Source organism: Colossoma macropomum, unplaced genomic scaffold, assembly GCF_904425465.1.
Source record: "Colossoma macropomum unplaced genomic scaffold, Colossoma_macropomum, whole genome shotgun sequence".
NCBI lineage: Eukaryota > Metazoa > Chordata > Actinopteri > Characiformes > Serrasalmidae > Colossoma > Colossoma macropomum.
This window is the reverse complement of record NW_023494804.1, coordinates 37,964-64,961: the sequence shown is the minus strand read 5'-3', so window position 1 is coordinate 64,961 and position 26,998 is coordinate 37,964. Positions and strand designations below refer to the sequence as shown.

At 41.0% G+C, this 26,998-nt stretch overlaps 1 protein-coding gene across 1 annotated transcript in view; it reads right to left on the bottom strand.

The window, feature by feature from the left end:
* LOC118824492 (protocadherin alpha-C2-like) overlaps positions 1-18,369 on the bottom strand; it is a 32,242-nt gene extending 13,873 nt beyond the window's left edge. The window contains 5 exon segments of the mRNA XM_036594714.1: positions 3,335-3,423; positions 11,689-11,747; positions 15,569-15,664; positions 15,666-16,012; positions 16,015-18,369. Coding sequence (XP_036450607.1) covers positions 3,335-3,423; positions 11,689-11,747; positions 15,569-15,664; positions 15,666-16,012; positions 16,015-18,067 — 2,644 coding nt within the window. The 5' untranslated portion in view covers positions 18,068-18,369.
* Between the last annotated feature and the right edge of the window lie 8,629 nt (positions 18,370-26,998).

The following is a 26,998-nucleotide window of genomic DNA, read 5'->3' as shown; positions in this document are numbered from 1 at the left end:
TGAACGCTGTGCACTCACTGACCCATCCTCAGTCCTGCACCATGACATTCAAATCTCACAGGAGGGAAAAAAAAAAAAACTGCTCTGTTTCCATTATTACTCTGCTAGGCTCCCAAATCCCTAATAATCCCAACGTTAATTAGAATACACAATTTATTTGTGACAAGGTCATTAAATGGCTGAAAATTAATGGCCTGCTCCATCTCACCTGCTTCTTTGGCAGAAGGTGAGGCAGTGTTTGACCTGCCTTTGTACAAATTAGACTGCTAAGAGGTAGTCAGGCTTGTTATTAGGGGAAAATGTCACAAAAAAGATGAGCAATTACAGACAGAGGATTAAATACCCACCAGTCACAACTATAATACAGTTGACTTCTCATTGCTCCACCTACATATGTGCTCTTTCATAGCTTTTTTATATTACAATACCTACATTTAGAGCCTGTAGAACAGACACAGTTTATATCACAATACCTACATTTAGAGCCTGTAGACCAGACACAGTTTATATCACAATACCTACATTTAGAGCCTGTAGAACAGACACAGTTCATATCACAATACCTACATTTAGAGCCTGTAGACCAGACACAGTTCATATCACAATACCTACATTTAGAGTCAGTTATTAATTCAACCTAATGAGAAACTGTAGAACAGGCTCAGTTTATAACACAATAACTACATTTAGAGTCAGTTATTAATTCAACCTAATGAGAAACTGTAGAACAGGCTCAGTTTATAACACAATAACTACATTTAGAGTCAGTTATTAATTCAACCTAATGAGAAACTGTAGAACAGGCTCAGTTTATATCACAATACCTACATTTAGAGTCAGTTATTCATTCAGCCTAATGAGAAACTGTAGAACAGACTCAGTTATATCACAATACCTACATTTAGAGCCAGTTATCCATTCAACCTAATAAAAAAAATGTGATAATTTGCATCAAACAGAATGTTTCATAGCGTGCTACGATGAGGCCAGAGATGACAGCATATACCAGGCACATCAGAACACTGAGGCACACTGACTTTCCGTACTTTTCTTTGGACAAACTTTATGCAAATGATCAGATCGACGACCAATCAGATTGTTGATGTGTGGCACGGTAACCGACTGCGCCATGTCCACAGTCACACACTGAGATTAACATTGGAACACACACTGAGCGGGTTATAATGGTTGATCTACATGTTATTAGTACATTAGAAGAGAGTTATACACGTCAAACACGTGCCCTCGACCTGCGTCTGTTTTAGAGACCTGCCCCCAAAGAAGACAACATTTGTCAAGGAAACCAATTCAGCTCACTGTAATGAAAATGCAGCATTAACTGAAAGAGTAATGGCTATAAATGAAACATAACAATACAAACTCCACTCTAAAACAAGCACACATGGGTCTTTACTGTGCTCAAATTATTATATTATTATGAGAATTATGAGAATTATTATTCAGAATATTTTTATGATTATTATTATTTTATCGGTTCCAGTCCTGAAATCTAGGGGTTGCTGCAGCACCCTCTGGACCTCCGCTTCCCGCATCCAAGTTCACAACAGTTGCTATGAAAGAATGCAACTGTGGGTGGAACATGGACACAGGGCTCAAAAGAGCCAATAGAAAGTTAAGGTTTATTTAAATGTGGTGTTGATAACTCAGCGGGAGACTGTCCATGCTCTCCTCTTCCAAAATAAACTAAATTACAGTGTCAGTTAATAATGAGGCACATCTGGGAGTTAATTATGTGTTTTGTTGTCGACTTGGACTGAAGGGTATACTTGATAAACACAACACTAAATTACACAGGAAATTCTTTCGGTGAAAGCATACATGGGAAGACCCTTCGGTCATGACCCCTGAGTGTTCCGTTGGCTGAAATCTATGACTGCGTATCATTTCTCGGATTGAATCTGAGACTCATAGTTGCCTCACCAAGCTGCTGTCCTTTTAAACCAAGTCACTGAGGCCTGGAAAATCTGTGTCTCAGATGCGTTTTAACCTCATTTCAGCCTTAATCCACCTCAGTCTGTACATAATACAGACACACAAGGTCTCCTGCACTTTTCACCTGAGATATTCATATGTGCAGAGCATGCACCAAACACCCCCCCCACCCCAACTCCCCCTCAGATGGTTGTGAATAACATGAATATGGTGTTTTCCACACTGGTTATGTTTAAAAAGAAAGGTAGACCAAAGCCAGTCTTGGTTTGGCTAAAAGAAAGTTGGGGGATTTTCAAACATTTTCAAAATGAAATATGTTATGTTTAAACAAACAAACAAACACAAATAAAACAAATAAATACTACTGTGCAATCACTTGCCATATTAACAATTGTTGATATTTTATATATAACTACAACTTTTACACACACACACACACAAGTCCCCTTATCCTCCTGGATGCTGGAGCCTATCTCAGTGGTCATTGGGTAGAAGGCGGAAAACACCCTGGACAGGGTCACCAGTCCATCAACTTATACAGTGCAAATTGAAATATTACAAGTGGTATTTTTAAATTGTTTTCTTCAATATTTCTGGAATTATATAAGTATATAAGAAGTTATTAAATGCTAAATAATATACTGTAATTATTTATTTACAGTCATTTTTGTCAAGTAATCTGCTTTGAGATTTGCTCTTCACTTTTGTTATAACTTTCTAAATTATTTAATATTCTTCTGCAGCTCCTCTCATCATTCTGTGCCTCCATTCATCAGCATATGTCTGTCACTGCAGTATTACCCCTTTATCTTCAGTTTTTTTTTTAACCATTTTCATACATATTATGTGCATTACCAGTGGTGTAAAAGATCTAATACCCAATAAAAGTCCACTCATGACATTTGTATGTGTTTATTTACTAAAACAACCATTCACAATTTTTACATGACCATGTTCCAACCTTTTTCATCCCACAGAAACAAACAAGATGTTTTTGTTACTGTGCCTTTAAGACTCTGTAAGATTCGGTTCTGTTCTGTTCTGATTGGCTGCCCTGTATCCTCATTCAAAAAGCATTCGGAGTTGCAACACCCCTTATAACTTCATAGTGAATTGTTTGGGGTCTAAACTGATGTAATACACTGATTTGTGTAAAAGTGCTTGCTTTTGTAACAACAGAATAACGATGAACTAGTGTTTTTGAAACAGGCTATTTTCCCTATTTCCGCTTTTTTTTTTTAAGTGAACCAAATGTTTTAAAACTCTGACACTGTTTACGTGTCACATTTTCACTGTCACTGCCTGGCCTGCCCTGCCTGTGGATACGCCACTGTGAAACACACTCAAAGCTGACTCCATTTGGGAAGAAGCGTGGTCTCACCTGCAGCACTGGACACGGTTGGCCAGTTCTGCACCAGCACGCCCTGCGCTCCCTGCATCACTGCTGAGGACTCTTCCATGTGAACAGAACTGTGAAACAACAAACAAACAACAAACGTCATCCACTGATAACTGGTCATGGTTCAAAACAGTAAACACTTGGAAGAGTAATCATCTAAATAAATGCACAGGCCCCTAGTTCAGATTTAAGTACAATATGCTATAGACCAGGAATATACAGGACTGTGCAAAAGTCAGAGACCACATTTCATTGATTTACTTACTGGTTGAAATGATAATTAAGTACAAGTTATTCATTTTTTAACAGATATTTATGACAAGATAAACTGTAAGATAAAGAACAAAAATAAGTGAAAAAGCAGAAGTTAAAAAAAGGGGGGGGTGGGGTGTTCAAAAAATGATTGAAAGATACTCTGAAAGATACTCCTAACAACCACCTGGAAGACCTGGTAGACCAACAAAACTGTCCCCATAATGAGTTAGAGATTACCAGGATCATGAGAATCATGAAATGCAACCAACTTCTAAGACTGAACTTTGGAGGTGTGGCTACAGATTTCAATGAAAATAAGCCTCCTAAAAAGAACGGAAGCAGTATATATATATATATATATATATATATATATTATATTTTTTTTTTTTTTTTTTTTTTTTTTTTTTTTTTTCTAGCCTTTTTATTGTGTGTAAATTTCATGACAAATGAACCACAAGAAATGGCCCAAAATTACATGGGAAAAATTATGGTTCCATTGATTTACATTAAAAGTAAAGTATGGTTTTTTCCTTCTCCTGTAAAGTTACCGTTTTGGAGATACAAGGTTTTGGTCCAACAGCAGCAAAGTATATATATATATACCAGTCAGGCATAACAATATGACCACCTCCTTGTTTCTATGCTCATTGTCCATTTTATCAGCTCCACTTACTATATAGGTGCACTTTGTAGTTCTACAGTTACAGACTGTAGTCCATCTGTTTCTCTGCATACTTTGTTAGCCCCCTTTTACCCTGTTCTTCAGTGGTCAGGACCCCCCATGGACCCTCACAGAGCAGGTACTATTTGTGTGGTGGGTCATTCTCAGCACTGCAGTACCACTGATGTGGTGGTGGTGTGTTAGTGTGTGTTGTGCTGGTACGAGTGGATCAGACACAGCAGTGCTGGAGAAGGAACATACTTTACTGTTGATGTAAGTCAATGGAACCATATTTTTTTTTTTTCACATACTTTTGGGCCATTCGTCATGAAATATAAAGGACAGTAGGTATATATTTATATATATATATATATATATATATATATATATATATATATATATATATATATACGGTCATTGAGGTTTTTGTGTAATTTCCCTGCTTGTTTGAAAATGAATAACCTGTGATAACATCTGATTTGACTGGAAATTATACAATGAAAGGTGGTCTCTGACTTTTGCACAGCACTATATGTTTATGCTCTTTGAGTGTGTGTGTGTGTATCTGCATGTACGTGTGCTATGCCTTAATTATTCTGCATCGGCTGGCATTTGTATGTATGTTCGTGTGTTTGGGTCGCTCAGTGTGGTAGTGTGTGTGTGTGTGTGTGGCTCTTGAAGGTGCATGTCAGACTGTGTATGATCTGATGCGTCTGCAGTGTGTATGAGATGGCACGCAGAGTTGCCGTGGGTTATTATGGTCTGTTTTTGTGGCACTTTCGTTCCTGCGAGGTGCGTTGAAGTGAACGCGGAGTGACAGAGGAGACGGCTAATAGACACGGAGAGACCGGAATAGGAGGAGACAGACAGAGAGGGTGTGATAAAACAGGGAAGAAGTGCTGATGGGAAACAGCAAGCGAAGGCAATGAAATGGAAAACTAACACTGAAAATGTAACACACTGAATTTACTTGATTCAACTGTTCAACTGATTCAAATTCATTTCCACTTGCTTATTATATTTTCCCATAACACAACTATTGCCAACAGTAACTAAACTGAAACATAACATTGTGTGGATTTATGTGAAGTAAGTATAGTTCTGTGCAAAAGTCAAAGATCATAGTTCATTTATTTAATTTCCAGCCAAAACATCTATTATGTTATTCAAGAAAACATGCATTTAACAGAAAATTACACAGAAGCTGAACAACTGAATATTCTGAGTACTACACACTTAAAAAGATGGCTCTTTAAGGGTTCTTTAGTAAAGTAAATGGTTCTATTTAGAACCATGAGTTCACGCTTCAATGGCTCTTTGCATGGTGAAATGGTTCTTTGATGGAGAATGTGTTGTATATGGTTCTATGTAGAGCCTTTTCGAAAATGGCTCTATATAGCACCAAAAAGGTTTCTATTCTTACGATGTCAAGATTAACAATATAACTCTTTTTGGTGCTATATAGAACCGTATACAACACATTCTCCATCAACCTGAAGAACAATTTCACCATTCAAACAACCATTTAGGCACAAAATCATTCTAAATAGAATATCATGGTTCTAAATAGAACTGTTCCCTTTACTAAAGAACCTTTGCAGAATCGCCTTTTTAAGAACGTAGAGCTACTGGCGATGCCCTTGATATACTCAGAAAAGTGCATAATTGCAGTGGGGAATCTTCAGAGCCTCCTAGTCCTTCAAATAATTTTTGTCTTATTTCTTTGTTTAATTTTTTGGAATTAAAAGGGCTTAAATCTTGAAACGTCCAAATTGAAATGAAAATTGCCCAGTCAGTTTATTTACTGGGTTATCAGGGTAGATACAGCCAAGTGAGTTCTCCCATTGGTTAGGACTTCAGGAGCTGAACTGAAGATCTTATTTGATAGATTAACTACCACCATAATTAGGAAGTGGCAGTAGAAAATAATCAAATAATCATGTTCAGATTTACATGGGGGCGGACCAATTTTGAGAGTTCATCTTTGGACTTCTGTATGTTCTAGATACATCACTGACTGAATATGTGCGCTAGTCTTACCAAGTTTCAGTCAACCGTTAAAAACTGAAAACAGCGGCAGCTCAATTTCAGGACACTTTACTGAAGAAAACCGCAACATATAAAGTAAAATATATAATAACAGCACAATATCTGATAAGAGGTTTGAACTAAAACATGGAATGTCTTTCACAAGATTCAAATGACCATGTTTAGTCTAGAATGATCAAAACATGTTCAGTTATTTTAGTGCTGACATATTATTAGAAACTCCATACAGGTGCTAGCAAAAATTTGCATTATCACAGAGATGTTTTTGTTTTCGACAGAGTTTTGACATTTATGGCTTAAACTGGAAGCCTGGCTGTAATTTATCATATACACTATATGTTCAAATAGCCCACCCTAAAAGCCATCATATTACTTCTCATCGGTTTACTATCTTATTTTCCTCTGCTGCCTTATTCAGCCTTGTAACTCTTGCTTCTTCTTCTTCTCGTTTCTATTTTATCCCAGTAGAAGCACTATAAACACCTATAAAACTGAGCATTCACATAAAACCATTGCAAAACGAATGATATACGCGCCACTCCAGTGCAGCACATTAAACGCAGCTTTATAAGGAAGGTCTTTTTGCTTTCTCCATGCGCATGACAGCAAAGGCCTTCAGTCCTCAAACAGCCTCAGTGCTGATTGCCATGGCAACCACAATCTAGACAAGCACCCGTACGACTGCCAGGCGCTGGGTTCTGCCATAGTGTTCCATACATCCATAATGAATGTAAGACATGTGCAGCTATGAGGCAGTGGGTATAGCAGGGCATCTGCAATGCAGCACAGGGTGTGTCCAGCACCCCATGCTCTGTGTGTATGTGCGAGACAGAGAGATCGGGAGTGGGATAGATTTCGGCAAATCATTTGAAGCTGGAAATTAGCCTCTACTCTGCAGTGGCACAAATAAAATCTGGCCATAGAATAGGAAGTTGTTAAAGGTAAAAACTCAATTCTTCAAACAAATCAGATTATGTAGTGAATTCAATCTAAATAATTAGGTCTAAATAATGGTACTGAATTATAAATTAGTCAGACACAGTTTGAAAACAACAGGGAAGAACATGGTCTGAGAGATAATGGGTCATATGGAGGTTTTAGCCTAATTATGCCCGTAAGTGCATAAGATTGTTTTGAAACTCTATGACTACGTTAAAATTCAGTACCTTTATTTAGACCAAATAATTCAGATTTAATTGATTTAAGTATTATGTGCAGGAAAAGCTACAGTGGTGCTTGAAAGTTTGTGAACTCTTTGGAACTTTCTATAGTTCTGCATAAATTCGACCTAAACCTTCATCAGATTTTCACACAAGTCCTAATAGTAGATAAAGAGAATGAAATTAAACAAATGAGACAAAATGAGACTTTCTCATTTATTTATTGAAAAAGATCCAATATTACAAATCTGTGAGTGGCAAAAGTATGTGAACCTTTGCTTTTAGTATCTGATGTGACCTGCTTGTGCAGCAATAACTGTCAAACATTTCCAGTAGCTATTGATTAGTTCTGCGCATCAGCTTGGTGGAATTTTAGCCCTCCGTACAAAACAGCTTCAACTCTGTTATGTTGGTGGGTTTCCTCCCATGAACTGCTGCTTCAAGTCTTTCCACAACATTTCTATAGGATTAAGGTCAGGACTTTGACTTGGCCATTCCAAAACATTAACTTTATTCTTCTTTAACCCGTCTTTGGTAGAATGACCTGTGTGCTTAGGGTCGATGTCTTGCTTCATGACCCATGGTCTCCTAAGTTTCATCTTACTGACAGATGCTCCGTCATTTTCCTTTAGAATTTGCAGGTATTATTCAGAGTTCATTGTTCCATTAATGACGACAAGCCATCCTGGGCCAGATGCAGCAAAACAGGCCCAAACCATGATACTACCACCACCATGTTTCACAGATAGGATAGGTTTTGGTATGCTGGAATGCAGTGTTTTCCGTTCTCCAAATATAACGCTTCTCATTTAAACCGAAAAGATCTATTTTGTTTTCATCTGTCCACAAAACATTGTTCCAATAGCCCTCTGGCTTTTCCATGTGATCCTTAGCAAAGAGCAGTGGCTTTCTCCTTACAACTCTGCCATGCACACCATTGTTGTTCAGTGTTCTCCTGATGGTGGACTCCTGATGGCCACTGCGAGACAGACCTGCTAATCTAAAAGGTTCCCATACTTTTGCCACCCACAGATGTGTAATATTGGATCATTTTCAGGTCTAATATTTTTGTGTCATGTTTTAAGTTTGGTTCTCGTTATCTACGATTAGGACTTCTGATGAACATCTGATGAAGTTTTAGGTCAAATTCACGCAGAAATATAGAAAATTTGAAAGGGCTCACAAACTTTTAAGCACCACTGTATGTTGTGTATGAAACTGGTGGATGTTGTGCACAGAACTGGCCAAGCAAAATGCATGGAAAAGTCCTAAATACGCACCCAAAAATTCATGGAGAGATTTAAAAAAGTGGCTGAATAAAATATTCCGCTTGATTTAAAGTTGATTAGCGGTAGCCACTATTGAATGGAGTTTCCACCTTAACCCTTTAATGTCCTCACCAAGAAAAAAGCAATGGACTTTCATATTTTGTATTTTCTATTTGTTTGGGGCAATAATAAAAACAATTGGTGCTTTTTTTTTTTGTTTGTTTTTTTGACCCCACAATTTTAAAAATATCCATGTCTACCATACGGTTGAGATGGCACTTTGTGGCAAATATAGTGACTCAAAATGTGCTCTGCCAAATGGTTGAAGAGAACATTAAATGGTTAAAACGGGGCATAAATTATCAGTAGTGCCCTAAAAGTATATTGTTGGGAAACCTAACTTTAAATAGCAGCAGACACAGCAGCTAGAAGGAGACTCAAACCTCAAAAATGTACTGAAAGAATATTTACAGGATTTAACAGAATAACACTACTCAACACATTTCAGATACACAGAAAGGATTAGGCGCAGCTCAAAATGTTGTTTTTCAGCTGGAGTAGAAAAACACCCTAAATCCTGTAGGATTTATTAACACTGTTATCTGTTTCTTCACTGAACTTCACTCTTTTTGCTTTCGCACCATGTGAGTCACAAGTACATGCAGTTAGTAGGAGGTCCTATGGACAGTTTGCATGATTAGCTACAGTCTTAATAAACTGAATGCTAATTTTATTACGAGCCTGTATTGCTGCCACATCAAGGTTCATTCTGTGCTGTGTTTTCTCATGCGCTTACATCTAGCCCAGTGTAATAACCTCCAGAATGAATGGCCATATTAACTGCTTGCTACAAAGGGTCAAAGACATTTTAGACAATTAAATGTTTTCAAATTTGTGGCAGCAGTTTGGGGAAGATCCTTTCCTGTTCCAGCATGACTGAGCCCCTGTGCACAAAGCGAGCTCTATAAAGACATGGTTTGACCAGTTCGGTGTGGAGGAAGTCCAATGGCCTGCACAGAGCCCTAAACTTAACTCACTGAATGCCTTTGGGATGAATTAGAACATGGATTGTGAGCCAGGCTTTCTTGTCCAACATCAGTGACCTCACAAATGCTCTTTTGACTGAATGGGCAAAAAATTTCCACACTCCAAAAGGCCAAGTCCAGAGCTGAACATCACTGAATTTGTTTGGGATTACTTTGATTGTAAGAAGAAGAAAATGCAAAACCAACTTCTAAGACTGAACTCTTGTGGAAAAATATTTCAGCAAAGGTGTGGAAAATTATTTCAGCAAATTTCTTAAAAAAGCAATTCTCCTGAAAATGATGAAAGCTGTGATGAAGGCAAAGGGTGGACAAGACTGATATTATATTTAGTTGTTGGGAGATCTGTGCAATTTTCTATTAAAAATGTGGTGCTACATATATATATATATATATATATATATATATATATATATATATATGCCTCTGACCTCTTTCGATTTCTATATGTGTGTTAGTAGTGCTCTCCTTGTTTGCACACATTGATGTTAGCTAAGCCCAGGTACAATGTTAACACACAGTTTTCTGCCCTTGAGTTAGTGTGTATGTTCCCACACAGATGCAGGAGTGGAGTATAGGTGATGTGGAAGGAGCGAAGGTCTATTTTGAGGCTCTGATGACTAATTTCATGAGAATTTATGCATTTAAATGGGCTCTCAGAGTGCACACTTGAGCTGGGAGTGTGTGTTTATTCAAATAGGCTTCCTTTTTTAAAGTGTGTGTGTGTGTGTTTTGTGCATGTGCGTGTGAGAGAGTGTGCATGTGTGTGTGTGCAGTTCATCAGCTGACTTGTCCTTCATGCTCAGTGCTGAAGGACTGTGTATCTGGTGCAGGGAATGCTGATGACCTATATCCACCACATCACTGCAGATATCCACACTGCCGAGAAGGGAAGAGGCCTTTAGCTACCGGACATGCTCCAGTGTGTGCATGGGTTTGTGTGTGACTGCTTTCATGCATTTTCAGCACAAAAAAATATCCTGACATCATAGGAAATCCAGAAAAAAGGAGCAGCAAAATAGAGAGACAGGCAGTGGGATGGATTTCTGTAAACTGACAATTAGCCAATACTCTACTAACAAAAGCTCCATGTTTTGAATTTTTAAAACTGAAAGAGCAAAATAATTTCTTTTTGGTTCTGAAGTTAAGGCTAGAATTAGGCATAGGCTTAAAAAATTATTAGTTGATACATATATATATATATATATATATATATATATATATATATATATATATATATATATATGTCCCACATGTATATATACTTATAGTCTGTATATATATATATATATATATATATATATATATATATATGAAAATACATGTAGGACATTATTATCATTGTATGTAGATACTTACAAATACTCATTTTTTTCATTTTGACACAATTGACAATTTGTTGTTGATGTCTGTGTTAGCATGTGTGTGTGCGTGCGTGTGTGTGTGTGTGTGTGTGCAATGTATGCGAGAATGTGTGATGAAGACAGACAGAGCACAGTTGGCTCACATGGAGATAGAGGTCATGCAGATGTGACGAGGCTACTGGTGGTAACAGTGTCTGCATCTTCTCTGCCAACTAAACATCTCTCCACCTTCCTCTTATCTCTCTCTCTTAGCCTCTCTCTTACTCTCTCTCTCTCTCTCTCTCTCTCTCTCTCTCTCTCTCTCTCTCTCTCTCTTACCTAAAGCATTTCTATCATCTTCTTTTTCATTTCCATTGGTCCATTCATTAACTCTATTGTTTTTCAGTCATTAAATGCTGGCATTTTCCAGCATTTTTCCATAATTTTTAAAAAAGTTTTTTACCTGACAGTGATGATATGAAGTATATACAGTTTAAGAACTGGGGAGGTACAGACTGAAGCCGTTTTAGAAGACTAAGAAGAGCAAAAGTGCTTACCTTTGCACTCCTGCCCTCAGAGATGCAGAGTACCGCCAGTCAGCATTCGGTCCCTTGGGCTGAGAGAGACAGAGAGAGAGGGAGAGAGAGAGGGAGGTGGGACAGGGTTAGATAGGTTCTCATCAATAAATCATGGAGTTCTCTGTGAGTCTGTGCTCCCTGCATTCTGATATGAGCTGCAGCTATCGGGGTCTCAAGCCGGTGATAGGCTCTGAGCCGTGCTCCCTGACTCTGAGAGCTGCTGTTAATGTGTTTGTGTTGAGAGCTCATAAACTCATGAAGGAGCTAGAGGCTGTTCTGGTGAATAACTGCCACATCAGTCACCCAGCAGATGAGGTTTGTGGGGCTGAAACCTCCAATAGTCAATCACCCACTCTTTCCACACTTACTCTGCCCTCCCTTTTACACCCATCCAATCCTTAACCTCCATCTATTTCACTGCCTCCTGTGCGCCAGGACCAGATTAACTCTAGCCAGGGATGGATTATTGACCGAGCCTTTGGGGTCTGTGCCCAGTGGCCATAAACCCCAAAGGCTGAGGTCAGTGGAAAACGTGAGATGAACAAATGGTTTTTGAATATGTAAATATTAAAAAATCTTACACAAAACAGTTATAACATAGATACGATAGCATAGGAGGGGGGCCTCCAAATACTCTTGTGCCTAGGGGCCTTCCAAGACAATAACCTGTCTCCAGCCAGCACCTTTTGCCATATTCCTCCTCTTTCAATATCATGAAGAGCCAGACATTTAAGAGAGCCAATACTGATTTTTTTATGGTGGTGGTTTTATGACTGGTTCTCAGGGACCACAGGATGATCCACATTTTTCCTCAATCCTTGTGTTATTAGACGTCCACAGGAGTTGAGATCAAGCAAAAAATGTGGACCATTTGGGGATCCTTGAGGACTAGTTTGAAAACCACTGTTGTATTGCTATGCTCAAGAACCCCTTTGCTTTGTTGTTTTTAAAGATATTCATTCTCTCTCTGTCTATCTGTCTCTCTCTCTCTCTCTCCCTCTCTCTCTCTCTCTCTCTATATACTATATATATATATATATATATATATATATATATATATATACACTAAAAGATATAAAACCAATATATTTTATTACCCCCCTACACCATGACCCACTCTTCACTCTCTTTCCAAGCTGCTCTTCATCTGAGCATCAACCTAAACAATGCTCTTTAAGCCCCCCCTTCCTTTACCCAACAGCCACCCCACTCCCCTCTTAATGGAATGACATCATCTTAAGAAACCAGCTGATCCCTTGTAATGTGATATTAGCATCCTCTATCCCACCAATCGAAACCAGTGAAACCACACTCGGCACTGGTCAGATAGGAGCATTTTGTCCTGCAACCCAACACTGCATCCCCACTATGAAGCTGTGAGGTGAGAATTCACTCCTTTTTCATCTGCGGGCTAACATAATGTAATAAACTGCATAGAGCATCGATGGACCTTACAGGAACTGAGCATGTAGAGAACTGAACTGCTCTTGGCAGAACTGAAGTCCAAAATATCTATAAACACATTTCATTATCATAATGTGCACAAACTTATACAAATTATTGTTATGGTTATAAGAACACTTATAAAAAGGTTACTTCATAAGAGGAGGAAGAAACTTTGCTGTAAATTATTGTAGCACAAAGTCTTTCCAAGATATTTTGGATCAACATCTATTATGGGAATTGTGGGCTGGTATCCAGTATTTTTCATGAGCATAACTGCAGATGCTGATTAATATTTATAACATTTCACCTGGATTAGCATTACAGATAAATGGAACGCATGTTTAAAATGGTAGAAAAAATGAATAAAATGTAGATATTTTTGGACAATAAGCATCAAATATCAATTTAAAACACCAGTCAAATCTGCTGTGGATGTCTTTTTTTTGGGAATCAGCACTGATATGACTGTGATATCATCATGCATCCCTGATTTCTATTGGTCAACTGGCATTTTGAATAGCATAAACAATACAAATAGAAAAGATTTTATGAGGTCTTGATATTACATTACTAGATATTACTTCAGCAACAGGCAAGCAATGCTAGGACTATAAGGGAGATCCAGCCAGTCTTTTTTTATCCGTCCTAGTAAAGAACTGGGTTGGGGAATATGTGCTGGGCTGAGGCTTTAGTGAGTGCCCCAGATAAATTGGGTAAATAATGTTCTTTAATCAGGTGAATTCAGAGGGGAGGGAGCTTGCGCAGAGACTGCCTTCTCCCGCACAATCTAATTTGCCAGGCAGAGAATCAAGGGCTGGAGGTTAATTTCTTATCTGAGGCAGACGGCTTCTGGTCTTAAAGCTTCTGCCTTACCCAATGGATTCAGTGCACAATTACTTATAGACTGGTGGTTTTAACTCCAGCCTGGTCCCTTGACTGTGCATTCTTTATCCTAATACTGCAATACTGTCAAGACTTTGCCTTATGTAAACCTTCCATGGGTCAAGGGCCAGTTAGAACAGGCCTCCTGTATCCCTGCCTGTTCCACTGAAAATGACTTCACGGCAATCAGACAAGGACAAAAACGTATCAGATGAACACAAACGCAGAGCACAGCACCAACATTCCCTTTAAGTGTGCATGAGTGTGCAACAAAAAGCATTCTGTTGTAGGCCAGTCCGGAAATGCTGCCTGCCAAGGTACAACTGTGCTTGCTGTTCTATTTAGGGCACCGCTTTTTTTAACTTTTACAACTGCTGGCAATGAACCAGACCTAAAAAAGAGAGCTAAAAGCAGATATTAGAGGGTTTTTTGATGTCTTGGTTGTTTATGTGCTTTCAATAGTTTCATATAAATCCATGGCAATATTTTGTCCATATAGATGCCAGTATGTTTACAGCTTCTGAATTAGTGCCAATACATTTGGTTCCTACCTAATGCTCCCTTGAGATCCAATAAATGTGCCTATACAGAGAATGCACAGACTAAAGCATATGTACATAACCCAAGAAATAATTAAAGCATAGCTAGAACATGTAAAAATACACTCCCAAAAAAGATGGTTCTTCCATGGTTCTTTAGTAAAGAAAATGGTTCTACATAGAGCCATGGACACTCAAAGAACCCTTTATGTTTAAAGAGTTCTTTGCATCATGAAAGGGTTCTTCGGATTGATAGATAATGTGTTGTAGATGGTTCTATATAGAACCATTTTAAAAAGGGTTCTTCTATTGTGACAATGTCAAGCTTATAACAATAGCAGAACCCTTTTTGTGTGCTATAGACAAGCATCTACAACGCATTCTCCCTCAATCTGATGAACCTTTCATGATCCAAAGAACGCCTTGATCATGCAAAGCGTTTGTGGTTCTATATAGAACCATTTTCTTTACTAAAGAATCCTCGAAGAACCCTTTTTGTGGATGCAAATAATACAACAGAATTATAATAATACAACACAAAGACCGACTGACAATGACAGAATGAGTAGAATAGAGAGAGACAGGTCTGGGTGGCAGAGAGGCAGCAGAGAGAACCAGCTCAACAGAGAAATTTGATGACAAGTTCAAATGCAAAAGCAAATCCCTTATTCATCAGAAATGAGGCACGTCTCCAGAAAGTCTTAGCATTTGACACTAATGCGGTATGAGTGCTGAAAAGCACAGTTGGAGACTGCAAGAGGAAAAGAACAAGGTCAAAAGCCTCCACACAGGCTCCTATCTATTATAAAGTACTGCCGACAGGTCCTACAAGTTGAGTAAGGTATTCACGTCTCTGAGACTAGAACCATTAGACAGGGATAATATGCTCTAACCCATAAAGATTTGATTCAACATTTGGCTCGTTGCATGCAGAGGACACTGTATGCTACATCCTTCCATCACAGAAAGACAGACACTGAGGTGAAACACACCTGTAGTGCTGCATCTGGCATGCTGAGTCTGCGCACAAAGCCGCTGCCGCCCGTGAAGAAGCGCTCCGAGCCCCAGGTGCCGCTTATGGGCCGACCCTGTGTTGTAGAACATGAACGTGTCGCTGCCGGATGTGGCAGTCAGACAGGTTTTGTAGCAGTAGGTTTTGGTCAGAGAGCCATTTCCACGGACCTCAATGTAGTGTGGTTCAACTTTGAGATCACGGCGGAGAACCACATTGTTGTTGGGTTGAGACCCTCCACCGCCACCTCCTCCAGAACCACCCTCCTGCGAGCTCTTCTGTGATACGCAGCAGGGCGAACATGAACCAGGCTGAGTGCAGTAGGCATGGCAACGCACGATGGCCAGGACCACCACAGTGACCAGGAAGACAAAGGTGGTGGCGCTGAGTGCTACAATCAGGTAGAGGGTTACATTGGAGAAACAGCAGCGTGCTGTGAGGGCCTGATGATCCTCTTGGGGTCTGGCGTGACCTTGGGAGGGACCTCCATCACTGCAATGTTGATTGTGGCAGTGGAAGACAGTGGTGGCTCACCATGGTCCTTCACAAGCACGGTGAGACTGAATGAGGTGGAGTTGTCTTCCAGGACCCGGCGCGTGGTGCGAATCTCCCCGGTGTGTTCATGCACTTTGAACAGGTCAGGATCAGTGGACTGGTCCAGCACATAGATAAGCCAGGCATTCTGCCCAGCATCCGCATCATAGGCTACCACCTTGCTAACTAGTGCACCTGCTTCGGCATTCTTCAGCACCGTTTCTGTAGAACGTGTCCCATTAGCTGGAGGGCTCACAATCTCTGGTGGGTGGTCGTTTTGGTCCATCACGTAGATGTAGACTGTGGCTACACGACTAAGAGGTGGAATGCCACCATCCTGAGCTTTTACCTGGAAGTGAAATTCTCGCAGAGACTCGTAATCGAAGGAACGGAGGGCATAGGCCACACCTGTGTCTGGCTTGATCGACACATAGGAAGTGACGGGAATGCCATGGTTGTTGTCATTCAGGACAGTGTAGGTGATGCGGGCGTTCTCGTTCACATCTGCATCCTGAGCCTTGACGGTGCAAAGAGATGCTCCAGGTGCGTTGTTCTCCATTACATACACAGTGTAAGACGTCTGCTCGAAGCGTGGTGGGTTGTCATTAACATCTGCCACATCTATCTGAATGGTCTTCTGGGAGGAGAGGGGAGGGGTGCCACCATCAGTGGCACTGAGGGTGACGTTATAGGCTGATACGGTCTCGCGATCCAAGAAGGCAGAGGTCACTAGCGTGTAGTAGTTCCTGAAAGACTTGATTTTGAAAGGGAGGCCAGGTGGGATCTCCAGGGATACCTGCTTGTTTGGGCCGGAGTCCCGGTCCGTGACGCTGATCAAGGCCACCACGGTGTCAGCACGGGCATCTTCTCGCACCGGGCTCGACAAAGAAGAGAGCACAATCTCCGGAACGTTGTCGTTAACATCCACCACCTCCACCACCACTTTGCAGTGGGCTGCAACTGCAGCTGGCCCTTTGTCCATGGCTTGGATATACATTTCATATGAGTTGGTGTCCTCATAGTCCACGTTGCTCCTGACGCGGATTTCTCCAGTGTTGGTGTCCATGCTGAACATCTGCCTGACCCGTTCAGGGGTGTAGCTGCTGAATGAATAAAATACCTCTCCATTAGTGCCCTCGTCTTGATCGGTGGCGTTCAATTTAATCACGAGCGTGTCCTTAGGCGAATTTTCGAGCAGTTTCACTTTATACACGGAGCTATCAAACACCGGGTTGTTGTCGTTCGAGTCCAGAACGCGCACGTTGATCGTGGTGCTTCCGGTAAGGGCCGGCGTGCCGCCATCCGTCGCCGTCAGGATCAGCTGATGATGCGGCGTTTGCTCGCGATCCAGCGGCTTTTTGAGCACGAGCTCGATGTGCTTGCTGTTAGACGCCGGCTTGTTGGAGTCGAGCGCGAAATGCTCGTTCGGACTGAGCCGGTAAACCCGGACTGAATTGGTGCCAGCGTCCGGATCCTGCGCGTGCTCGATGGGATAGCGCGCTCCCGGGATCTCAGACTCGCTGATTTCCAGCTGGTACTCGTCCCTGGGGAACTGGGGCGCGTTGTCATTCGCGTCCACCACCTCCACCTCGACGCTGTGCGCCTCGGAGGGGTTTTCCAGACGCGCCTCGAGATTCAAAACGCAGCTGCTCGCGTCGCACAACGCCTCCCTGTCGATTCTCTCGTTCACGAACAGCTTTCCGTTCTTTGGGTTCACGTCCACGTACCGTTTGCCTCCATCAGACGTTACCTTGATCTTGCGGGCGGGGAGCTTTCTGATGTCCAGCCCCAGATCCTGCACAATGTCACCTACAATCGCCCCGTTGTCCAGCTCCTCCGGAATGGAATATCGGATTTGTCCGAGTGCAAGGCCACAGCATAGGATCACCAAAAACGAAATAGGCACGTTTCTCCCCGGGCAGTTACATTTCCCCGCGAGAGCCATCGCAAGATCATGGGATCCGCAGGCGGATTAGAAGCAGCTCTCCGTCTTTTTCATCTGCAGTATATCGCGCCTCCCTCCGCGGCATCAACGTGGGGCTAGTTGTTGTTTTCCGCGCTCATGTGCGCGACGCTTCTGCTCGTAAACGCCGTTTCAGATGTGCGCGGATATTCCTTGGATGCGTCCATGTTTCCTTTGTCCGCGCTCTCTTCCGTTCTTTCTATTTTTTTTTCCCTCTGCGCGCCGCTGACGGGTGTGTTTCCACTGGTGCTGCTGCGTCTCACCGTGCGCGCGCTCGACCACCCTCCCCTCCCCTTTCTCCCTCTCTCCCTCTCTCCCTCCGCCCCCCCCTCTCTCTCTCTCTCTCTCACCCCTTTCCCTTCCTTTATATTTTTCTTCTCCTCTCTCTCTCTCTCTCTCTCTCTCTCTCTCTCACCCCTTTCCATTCCTATATATTCTTCTTCTCCTCCTCCTCTCTCTCTCCCCTTACCCTCTGCATCTCTCTCTCTCTCCTTTTTCTGCCATTCCCTCTTTATCACTGTCACTGCTCTCTTCTCTCCTTTCCATTTTTTTTCCTTCTTCTATTTTCTTTTTCTCTCTCCTTCTCTCCTCTTTCCGATCGCCTTTTCTCTCTCTCCTTCCCATCACCCCCTCTCTCTCTCTCTTCCACTCCTTCCTCACCCCTCTCACCCCTCTTTCTCTCTTCTCCTCCTCTTCCCCTCCTCTCTCTCTTTCCCCTCCCCATCTCTTACTCTTTCTCCTTCTTTCTCACTCTCTCTTCTCTTCTTTTTCTGTAATTCTCTTTATCACTGCTCCCTTCTCTCATTCTTTTTTCTTCCTTTTTCCCTCTATTTTCTCTCTTCTTCTCCTTCTCTCTCTCCTTTTTTTTCTCTCATTCCCGCTTTCTCACTTGCCTGTCTGTTTTTTTTTCCCTTCCCGCCATCTCTCTCTCTCCCTTTCTCTTTCCCTTTATCTCTCTCTCTCTCTCCCTCCCCTTCCCCTCCACTTCTCTCCCTCTTTCTCTCTCTCTGCCACTCTCTTCTTCTTTTTCTATCATTTTCTTTCTCTCACAGTCACTACTCTCTTCTCTCCTTCCCATTGTTTTTCTTCTTCTCTCACCTTTCTCCCTTTTTCTTCATTTTCTCTCTTTCTTTCTCGTTCTGTCTCACACACCCTCCCTCTTTTCCTCCTTTGATCACTCCTTCTCTCTCTCTTCCTCTTTTCCCTTTCTGTCATTCTTCTCTCTCCCTCTCTCTTTCTTTCTTTTTCCTTCCATCTTACTCTTCTTTCTCTTTGCCTCATCTATCTCTTTCTTTCTCTCCCCCTCCTTCTTTTCATTTTTATTTCTTTGTTTCCACCCATCCCTCTCTCTCCTTTCTTTTCTCTCATTCTTTATCACTCTCCTTCCTCCCATCCCTACTTTCTTCTCTTTCTCTTTGCTTTCTCTCTCTTCTTCCCTTTATTGTCTACCTCTCTCTTCCTCATCACTCTGCTCTTATAAAGCTCTAGAGCAGCCTGCTCAAATGAGGCCTTCTGTTTTCTTCCCAACACCTTCAACAAAGATTTATGACTCAGTGGCTTTTCTTAATGCTTTACCCTCATTAACACAGTATCCATCAAATATGGCACGAAAAGGGAAGTGGCTTGACCTCTTAATGCGTTATCGCTGAAACTGAAATGCGTTCATTGCATTTTCCCTTATTTGGCACAGCATCATTTCATGGTCACAGCAGCAGCTGGGATCCATTTCCTTGGATTTGTTTACATTGTGCATTCTGGTCGCAGGATTTCATCCAAATATTGGAACTACAGCCGTAAATATTACACCATGCAATTATATCTGCAAGGCAAATGATAACCGAAGATCATTGGTCATATTGTAACAAAACCTAGCAATTTCCTGGCTTTTCCATCCACAGAAGTCAATCAATATAGTAAAGTCACAAAGGAAGTCAGCAGAGGACACTCAGAAAGGCTCATAGAGTTGCCCAAAGCTGCCACCACTGTGGCCATGAAACAAAGATGATAAGACAAGTTTTGCACCTTTATTTTCTTCACAAAAAAAGTGGAATCAGTTCCTTTGGTGTCGTATCAAAATACCATGGCAATGATGTAGAACAAGACATGGGAAACAAAACGAATGCTCTTTTATTGAACAGACAGCAAGGGGCAGCTGCGGCTAAGCACTACCGAAATGGCCAAGGCAGCAGGAAGGTCACTTCTAGCCATACATTGTCCATTCATGGTAGTCACACAGACACAACTACTCCACATTTTTGATGTCTCTCCTACAAAAAGCATGGTGCCTACTAAGAGCCTCCATGAGTGGCCGCTCTGCATGGACACGCTTCCCTGCGCTCCCACCACAGTGCAAACCAGCCGAGGGATGCTACAATATTTTTGTACATTTTTGGCGTTTGACAGTGCTGCTGTTGTCAGAAGAAAACCTTGTATCTCCAAAATGATAACTTTACAGGAAAAGGAAAAATCCTACTTTACTTTTAACCCTTTAATGTCCTCACCAAGAATAAAGCAATGGAATTTCATATTTTGTATTTTTTATTTATTTGGGGCAAGAATAAAAACGATTTTTTATTTATTTTTTTCCCCCGTTTTTTTGACCCCACAATTTTTAAGATGGCACTTTGTGGCACGTATAGTGACTCAAAATGTGCTCTACCAAATGGTTGTGCAGAACATTAAAGGGTTGATGTAAGTCAATGGAACCAGACTTTTTTCCAAGTCATTTTGTCATTTTGGGCCTTTTCTTTTTGTCCATTCTTCATTTACACACAGTGTAAAGAGCAAGAGGCATTTTCAAATTTCAAAGAAACTCAAAAGGACTTTGGGAAAAGAGTCTGGTTCCACTGACTTACATTAAAAGTAAAGTGGGTTTTTGCACCATACAGGCACCCCTTCTATTGCCTTGTCAGCCACTATCATCTCAAACATGGATATCATTGTCAGTTGTCCCAATGAGTGACAGCCCAAATAAGTGTGTCAAAAGTTATTAATCACAAAGGAATCCCCCATTTCCTACAATCATCGCCATCCCCAACCCCATCATCATCATCATCATCATGTCGATGCTTTGACTCCAGTCAGACTCTATCAGCACAGTGAGTTCATTTGTCACTCTGAAACTGATGACATAAACTGAAGTCTGCACTCAGTTAATCCCTCAACACATCACAATAGAACTGGAACAAAATAATTAAAAAATGAGTTCAACTACTAATAAATTATAATGATCATAGATTTAATGATCAGTATTGGTGAAAACAATGCTGTACATTCATAAATGATTCATGTTATGTAGTTATGTTATAACTGAAGTTTGGGGGGCAGGAGCACGCCTGAAACCCCTCCTTCTTTCAATCTAACACCCTATAAATTCACATCCTCACCTTCCGTTACCGTGACAAAGCGTTCACAATCCCCACCGCCACCCCATCTCCTCCATGTTTCTCAGTCCTACAACAACTATGAAGGGGTTCTGCCTTCTAGCTACAGGCAGAAGCTGCCCAGAACTCCAGCCTGAGTTCTCAGAGTTCTCCCCCTTCCTCAATCAGTCTTCCCTCATACTACCACCATGAAGGCATGGTCTGAACTCACAAACATTCACTTAGTATTAAAGCAAAATCATATAGCATTCATTTGTGGGTTTGCAATATCTTTCAAAAGTGTTATTCAATTATAAGTCATACAGCATATACTGAAATGTTATAAACAAGACACCATAATACAAACTAACAGTGTAATGTAAAGCGTAAGTCTACAAAGTGCCTGTAATTCCCTACCAGCAATCATTTCCTACTTAAATATTAATTATTTCTTTGTATAAATGTACTGAGGACATTTGATTGTGAAACACAACCCTCTGATCAGAGAAATGGAGCACTCGCTCTCTCTTTTGTGTGATTTGTGTTCAGTGTTTTTGACAACTTATCATTTTTGTACGCTGGAGCATTGTTCTTTGATTTTTACTGATCATCATAATAAAGAAAGTCGGAAAGAAAGGGGAAATAAAGGCCACAGAATGGCTAATTTGTTCTTTGTAAATCATACATTGTAGACAAATGAGCATCATTCATTAACTCATTAAATCAGACACAAATGTGATGTTCTCATGTTCTGTTCGGGGAAAAAAAAATAATATTATCATTAGCATCTCAGTTCAAAAGCTCAAGCCTAATGTGTGTGCTTCTACTAAATCGTCTTTATGAGCATCTTAGCCGGGGGACACCCTAATCATATCATTTTGCATTTGAGAATAAAACAAAGAATCATTTTAAGAAAGAAAATAAGAAAAATGAAATACTGGAATCGTTACACTTTATCTCCAAATGCTTTTAAATAAAACGCTCTGAAACGAAGCACCACTCTTATGACATTATACAGCTGGATTGCTAACAGTGCCCCCTTCTGGATAACCATCAGCCTGCTAAACGTGACAGAGCCAGGTCCATAGAATTCTACACATCTAAAAAAATCAAACAAAACACAAAAACTACATATTTATAGACCCCTGGTAGTTGAGGGGTCCTTTGCTTGTATTGCTTATTGCAAGAAATAACCAGTCCATAAGAAAAAGCAGTGATGTTTTACATTATTCTCTTACAGATTACATGATATCTTCTTTTACACATTCGGTTTACAATAGACACTGATTAACAGGCTGATCTGAAGCTTTTAGGCTTCTGCTAAAATGTTTAGATGTTTAGACAGATTATATTTGAGAGACATATCCTGCTTTCAGTATCACAATGACTTCCATCTAAGCTATATACTTGCAATACAGTTGATTTAAAATGCTTGCTTATAAAAAAAAAAATGGCATCAGAAAGTGTTCTTTAGAGTGATGCCATAGAACAAGGGTGCTCACTTCTGGTCCTGTAGACTTGGTCCATAGCTCCGATCCAAATCTAGCACACCTGATTCGGGTAACAAAGGCCTTCCGAAGGCATCTGATATTAGAGTCAGGTGTGTTGGATCTGAATTCTCTAGGGTAGTAGATCTCCAGGACCAGGATTGGCCACCCAGTGGTTCTTCGAAGAACCACTTTTGTAAGCAAGATATATTAGTGTTAAGAACCTTTTTCAAAACATTGTGGTGTTGGCATTGGGAAGCAGTATCACAAATGAATGCTCTTTTATTGAACGCAGCAGCAGAGAGAACCACCAGGGCTGCTGAATGGCCGGCACAGCAGGCAGGTCACCTCCAACTACACAACTCTACTTGATAGTAGACACCCAATTCATCTAACCAGTCCCAAAGTCCAGCACAAAACAACACAAATAACACATATACACACTTACAATGTTAAAGTCTGTCTTACCACAGCTTCCCAAGAGCCTGTGCATATGGCTGGGTGGGAGGTGTCCACTGCTTAGCACTAGCCAGTAGCAGAATGCTACAATATAAGGAACTGCTAAAGTTCTATACCAATTAAAGTTTCCTAGAACCATGCATCCAAGTCAATAATCGTGATTTATTTTTATTGCTTATTTTTAAGCAATAATCTTTACTTTTAAGAGTGCAATCTGTGTTATTTTGTGCTTTTCTTCAAAGAAGTGCTATCAAAAGTCTATCAACAGTACATTTTCTGTCTGTCCTGAGTTCAATGTTGAGAAACTAATCACAGTTTTGGCCTAAATTTCAACACATGAAAGAGATAAAGTGCAAAGTTCTGGTCTACACAGACCAAATGCGACAGCAATTTACCGTTACTCTCTCTCTCTCTCTCTCTCTCTCTCTCTCTCTCTCAGTGACCCCCTCTGGCTCTCTGCCCTATAACACATGAAAAATTAAAGAGAGTAAAAGAGTCTGACACTACTTTCAACCTAGAAACCCCAAATATGGTACATATTTAATATCTAAAATAAAATATTCTGCCATTCAGTCTTTCAAAAACGTCTACTGACCAAAGTCCACCAAAGCCACAAATAAACATACAAAGTCACAATTACAACAATCACCTTAGCTGCTTTGCATTTTGCCCTTTATTTGTAAATCACTGTTGTCGGAAGAAAACCTCATATCTCCATTTTTGTCATTTTTCAGTTTTTGACATAATGTGAAAATGCCTGTTACTGTTTACATTGTGTGTGAATTTCATGATGAATGGACCAAAAGAAATGGCTCAAAATGACTTGGGATAAAAGTCTGGTTCCATTGACTTACATTAAAAGTAAAGTAGGTTTTTTTCCTTCTCCAGTAAAGTTCTCATTTTAGAGATGTTTTCAGTGAACGTGAGCCTGCTGGTATGCGATAAAAGAGCATCGGTGACATTTCCACGTGTGGCTGTTTTATCTGCAGGACCTGTTTGTGTTTATTTGAATCCGATAGCAAAGGGAAATGGGTGTAATCCCATCAATTACACAGGCCAGCAGGCTCCACACACCTGGCCCCTGCAGTGCAGAATGCAGCCCAAATCTTTAACTACCTCCGCTGTAGCTGCGTTCTCTTAACGATCTCATCAGGCGGCATCCACTCCCATCTGGTCCACACTCTCAGGGAAAGAGGATTAAGACATCACGGGCTCTCCTCAAAAACAAAACCCTGTTCCACATAAACTGACCCACAAACAGATGACCCAAAGGACTGGGAAGCCAACTCCATCCTCAAAGTCCACTTTACGTGGATGGCAACAGAAATATTGCAGTTTAATATACCTGCTTGCTGTGAAGGTGATGAGGAAAGCTCAAATGTGGAAGACCTCCACTTTTCCTCTGTCCTTTTTTTGGCTTGGACATATGCCAGTGGGAGCCATCTTGAATTGGTATTGAATCTTTGCTTTATATGGACTTTTTGAAGATGAACAAAACTTTCTACTGAATGGTTCCTTAGGAAATCAAAATATGGTTTGTCCCTAAAAACCCAAAGACTTCTTATTCTTCACACTCATGTATCTCACAAAAATGGCTCTTTGTAGAACCATCTGTTTAAAGGTTATTTAGGAACCAAAAGTGGTCATTTCCATAGCAGTTGTTCTTAAACTGGGCCTCCATTGTTGCTCTATCCCTATGCATTGGGGATCTGGGGAACCCTGAACCACAGTTCTATGGCATTGCTGCGAAGAACCCACCTTTGAGTAAGACCTGATTTTTGGTATGTTTCTTTACATTGACCGAACCTGTTGGTGCACTGTTTCCTGTCTCTGGCCTCTGACCGAGTTTGAAGATGGTTTTGATCGAGCGAACTCGCGCCTCGCCCCGTCTCTGGCCTGCCTTATATAAGTGTGCTGGATTTGAGTGGAGGTGCACCCATCTGAGAGAGACCGCGCTCACAGCCTGCACCGGCACTGCCCTCAGCAAGGACACACACAGAGCACTCCAGAGTGCACTGAAAACCCCTCTCTCTCTCTCTCTCTCTCTCTCTCTCTCTCTCTCTCTCTCTCTCTCTCTCTCTCTCTCTGTCTTTTTCTCTGGCTCTGTCTTTCTCTCACTGTTTCTCTATGCCCTCATCTGATATCTCTCTTTCTTTCCTTTTTTCGACTCCCTCTCTCACTCTACGCCCTTGGTCTTTATCTGCTCGTCTGTCTTTCCTTCTAGTGTATTTCTTTTTTCTTTCTCTCATGCCCTCCATGTCTCTTCTCCCTTTTCTTCCCTCATGTGCCCTCTCTCTGTCTGTTTTCCCCTCTTTCCTCCCCTCTAGTGAGTTTCTCTCTCTCATTCCCTCAGCTCTTTCCTTCCATCTAGTGCATTTCTCTCTTTTCTCTTCCCTTTCTCTTTTATCTCTCTCCTCCATTTCTCCTCATAATTCCATTTTCCCTCTTGTATTATTTCTGTTTCTTTCTCTCTCTTTTATCTCTCCTTCTCTCTGTCTTTCTCTCCATTTCTCATCACTTTCTTTATTTATTCTTTAGTGACTGTCCCTCTTGCCTTTTTTCTCTTTCTCTCATTATTTCTCTCATTTTTCTTCCCTTTCTCATGCTATCTTTCTCTCTCTCTTTCTCTCATTTTCTTTCTCCTTCTTTGCTCTCCTGCAAACAACACGTCTCTCTCTACATATTACATCCCTCCCTTCCTCTCTCTGTCTGTCTGCTTATTTCTTACCTCCCTATTTACCTCCTCTCTCTCTCTTTCTCTCTCTCTCTCTCTCTCTCTCTCTCTCTCTGTCCACCAGTTCGGCACTAAAGTGTGAGAGAATGTAAAGACGGGAGGTGAAAGTGAAGATAAGTTGTCACATTTATAAACAGCACATCTAAGACTGTCTATTTCTGTCCCAATCTGACAGCTGTCTGGCCGTGCTGCTGCTGCCATCACGGACCAACACCTGCTGTCCCACTGTCCCCCAAGCACAGATGCAAAAGTCCACCTGATCTCCCCTTCTGGCCCTCTACATCTCTCTCTTCACTCACCGCGGAGTGACCTGGAAGTGGTCAGGATCAGATAGGTTGAGCAATGACCCAGCTGCTGCCAAACATGAGCTCATACCAGTCCCTCCTCTCGCAGCTGTGAGTCACCCATCCGCAAAGGTCAGCCTCCTCATGCCCATCTCCACAACAACACTGTGACTAACTGCCGCACTGCAAAGCTTTTCCTCGAGATATACAGTTTTAAGGAATCTCCTCTGCAAAGTGAGTCTGTGGTCACTCTTTTAAAGCTGACCTGGAATCAACACTGACCCTTTCGTCTTGCAGTTCACATCAGGTCTTCATATCTTGTTTTAATGTAATCTTTGATTAGATATTCTGACTTTTGCTCATCTCAAGAATGATTTCAGATTACATCAGCATGTATCACTTTCAAAATAAAAGTTCCCCAACAGTTCTTGGACCTATGGATGAATGAAAGACCACTGATTGGTGTATACATTATGGGTCTTTTAAAACATTTCTCACACATTTAGAATCCGAGTTCTCCAAAGACCCGTCCACACACACACACACACACATATATATATATATATATATATATATATATATATATA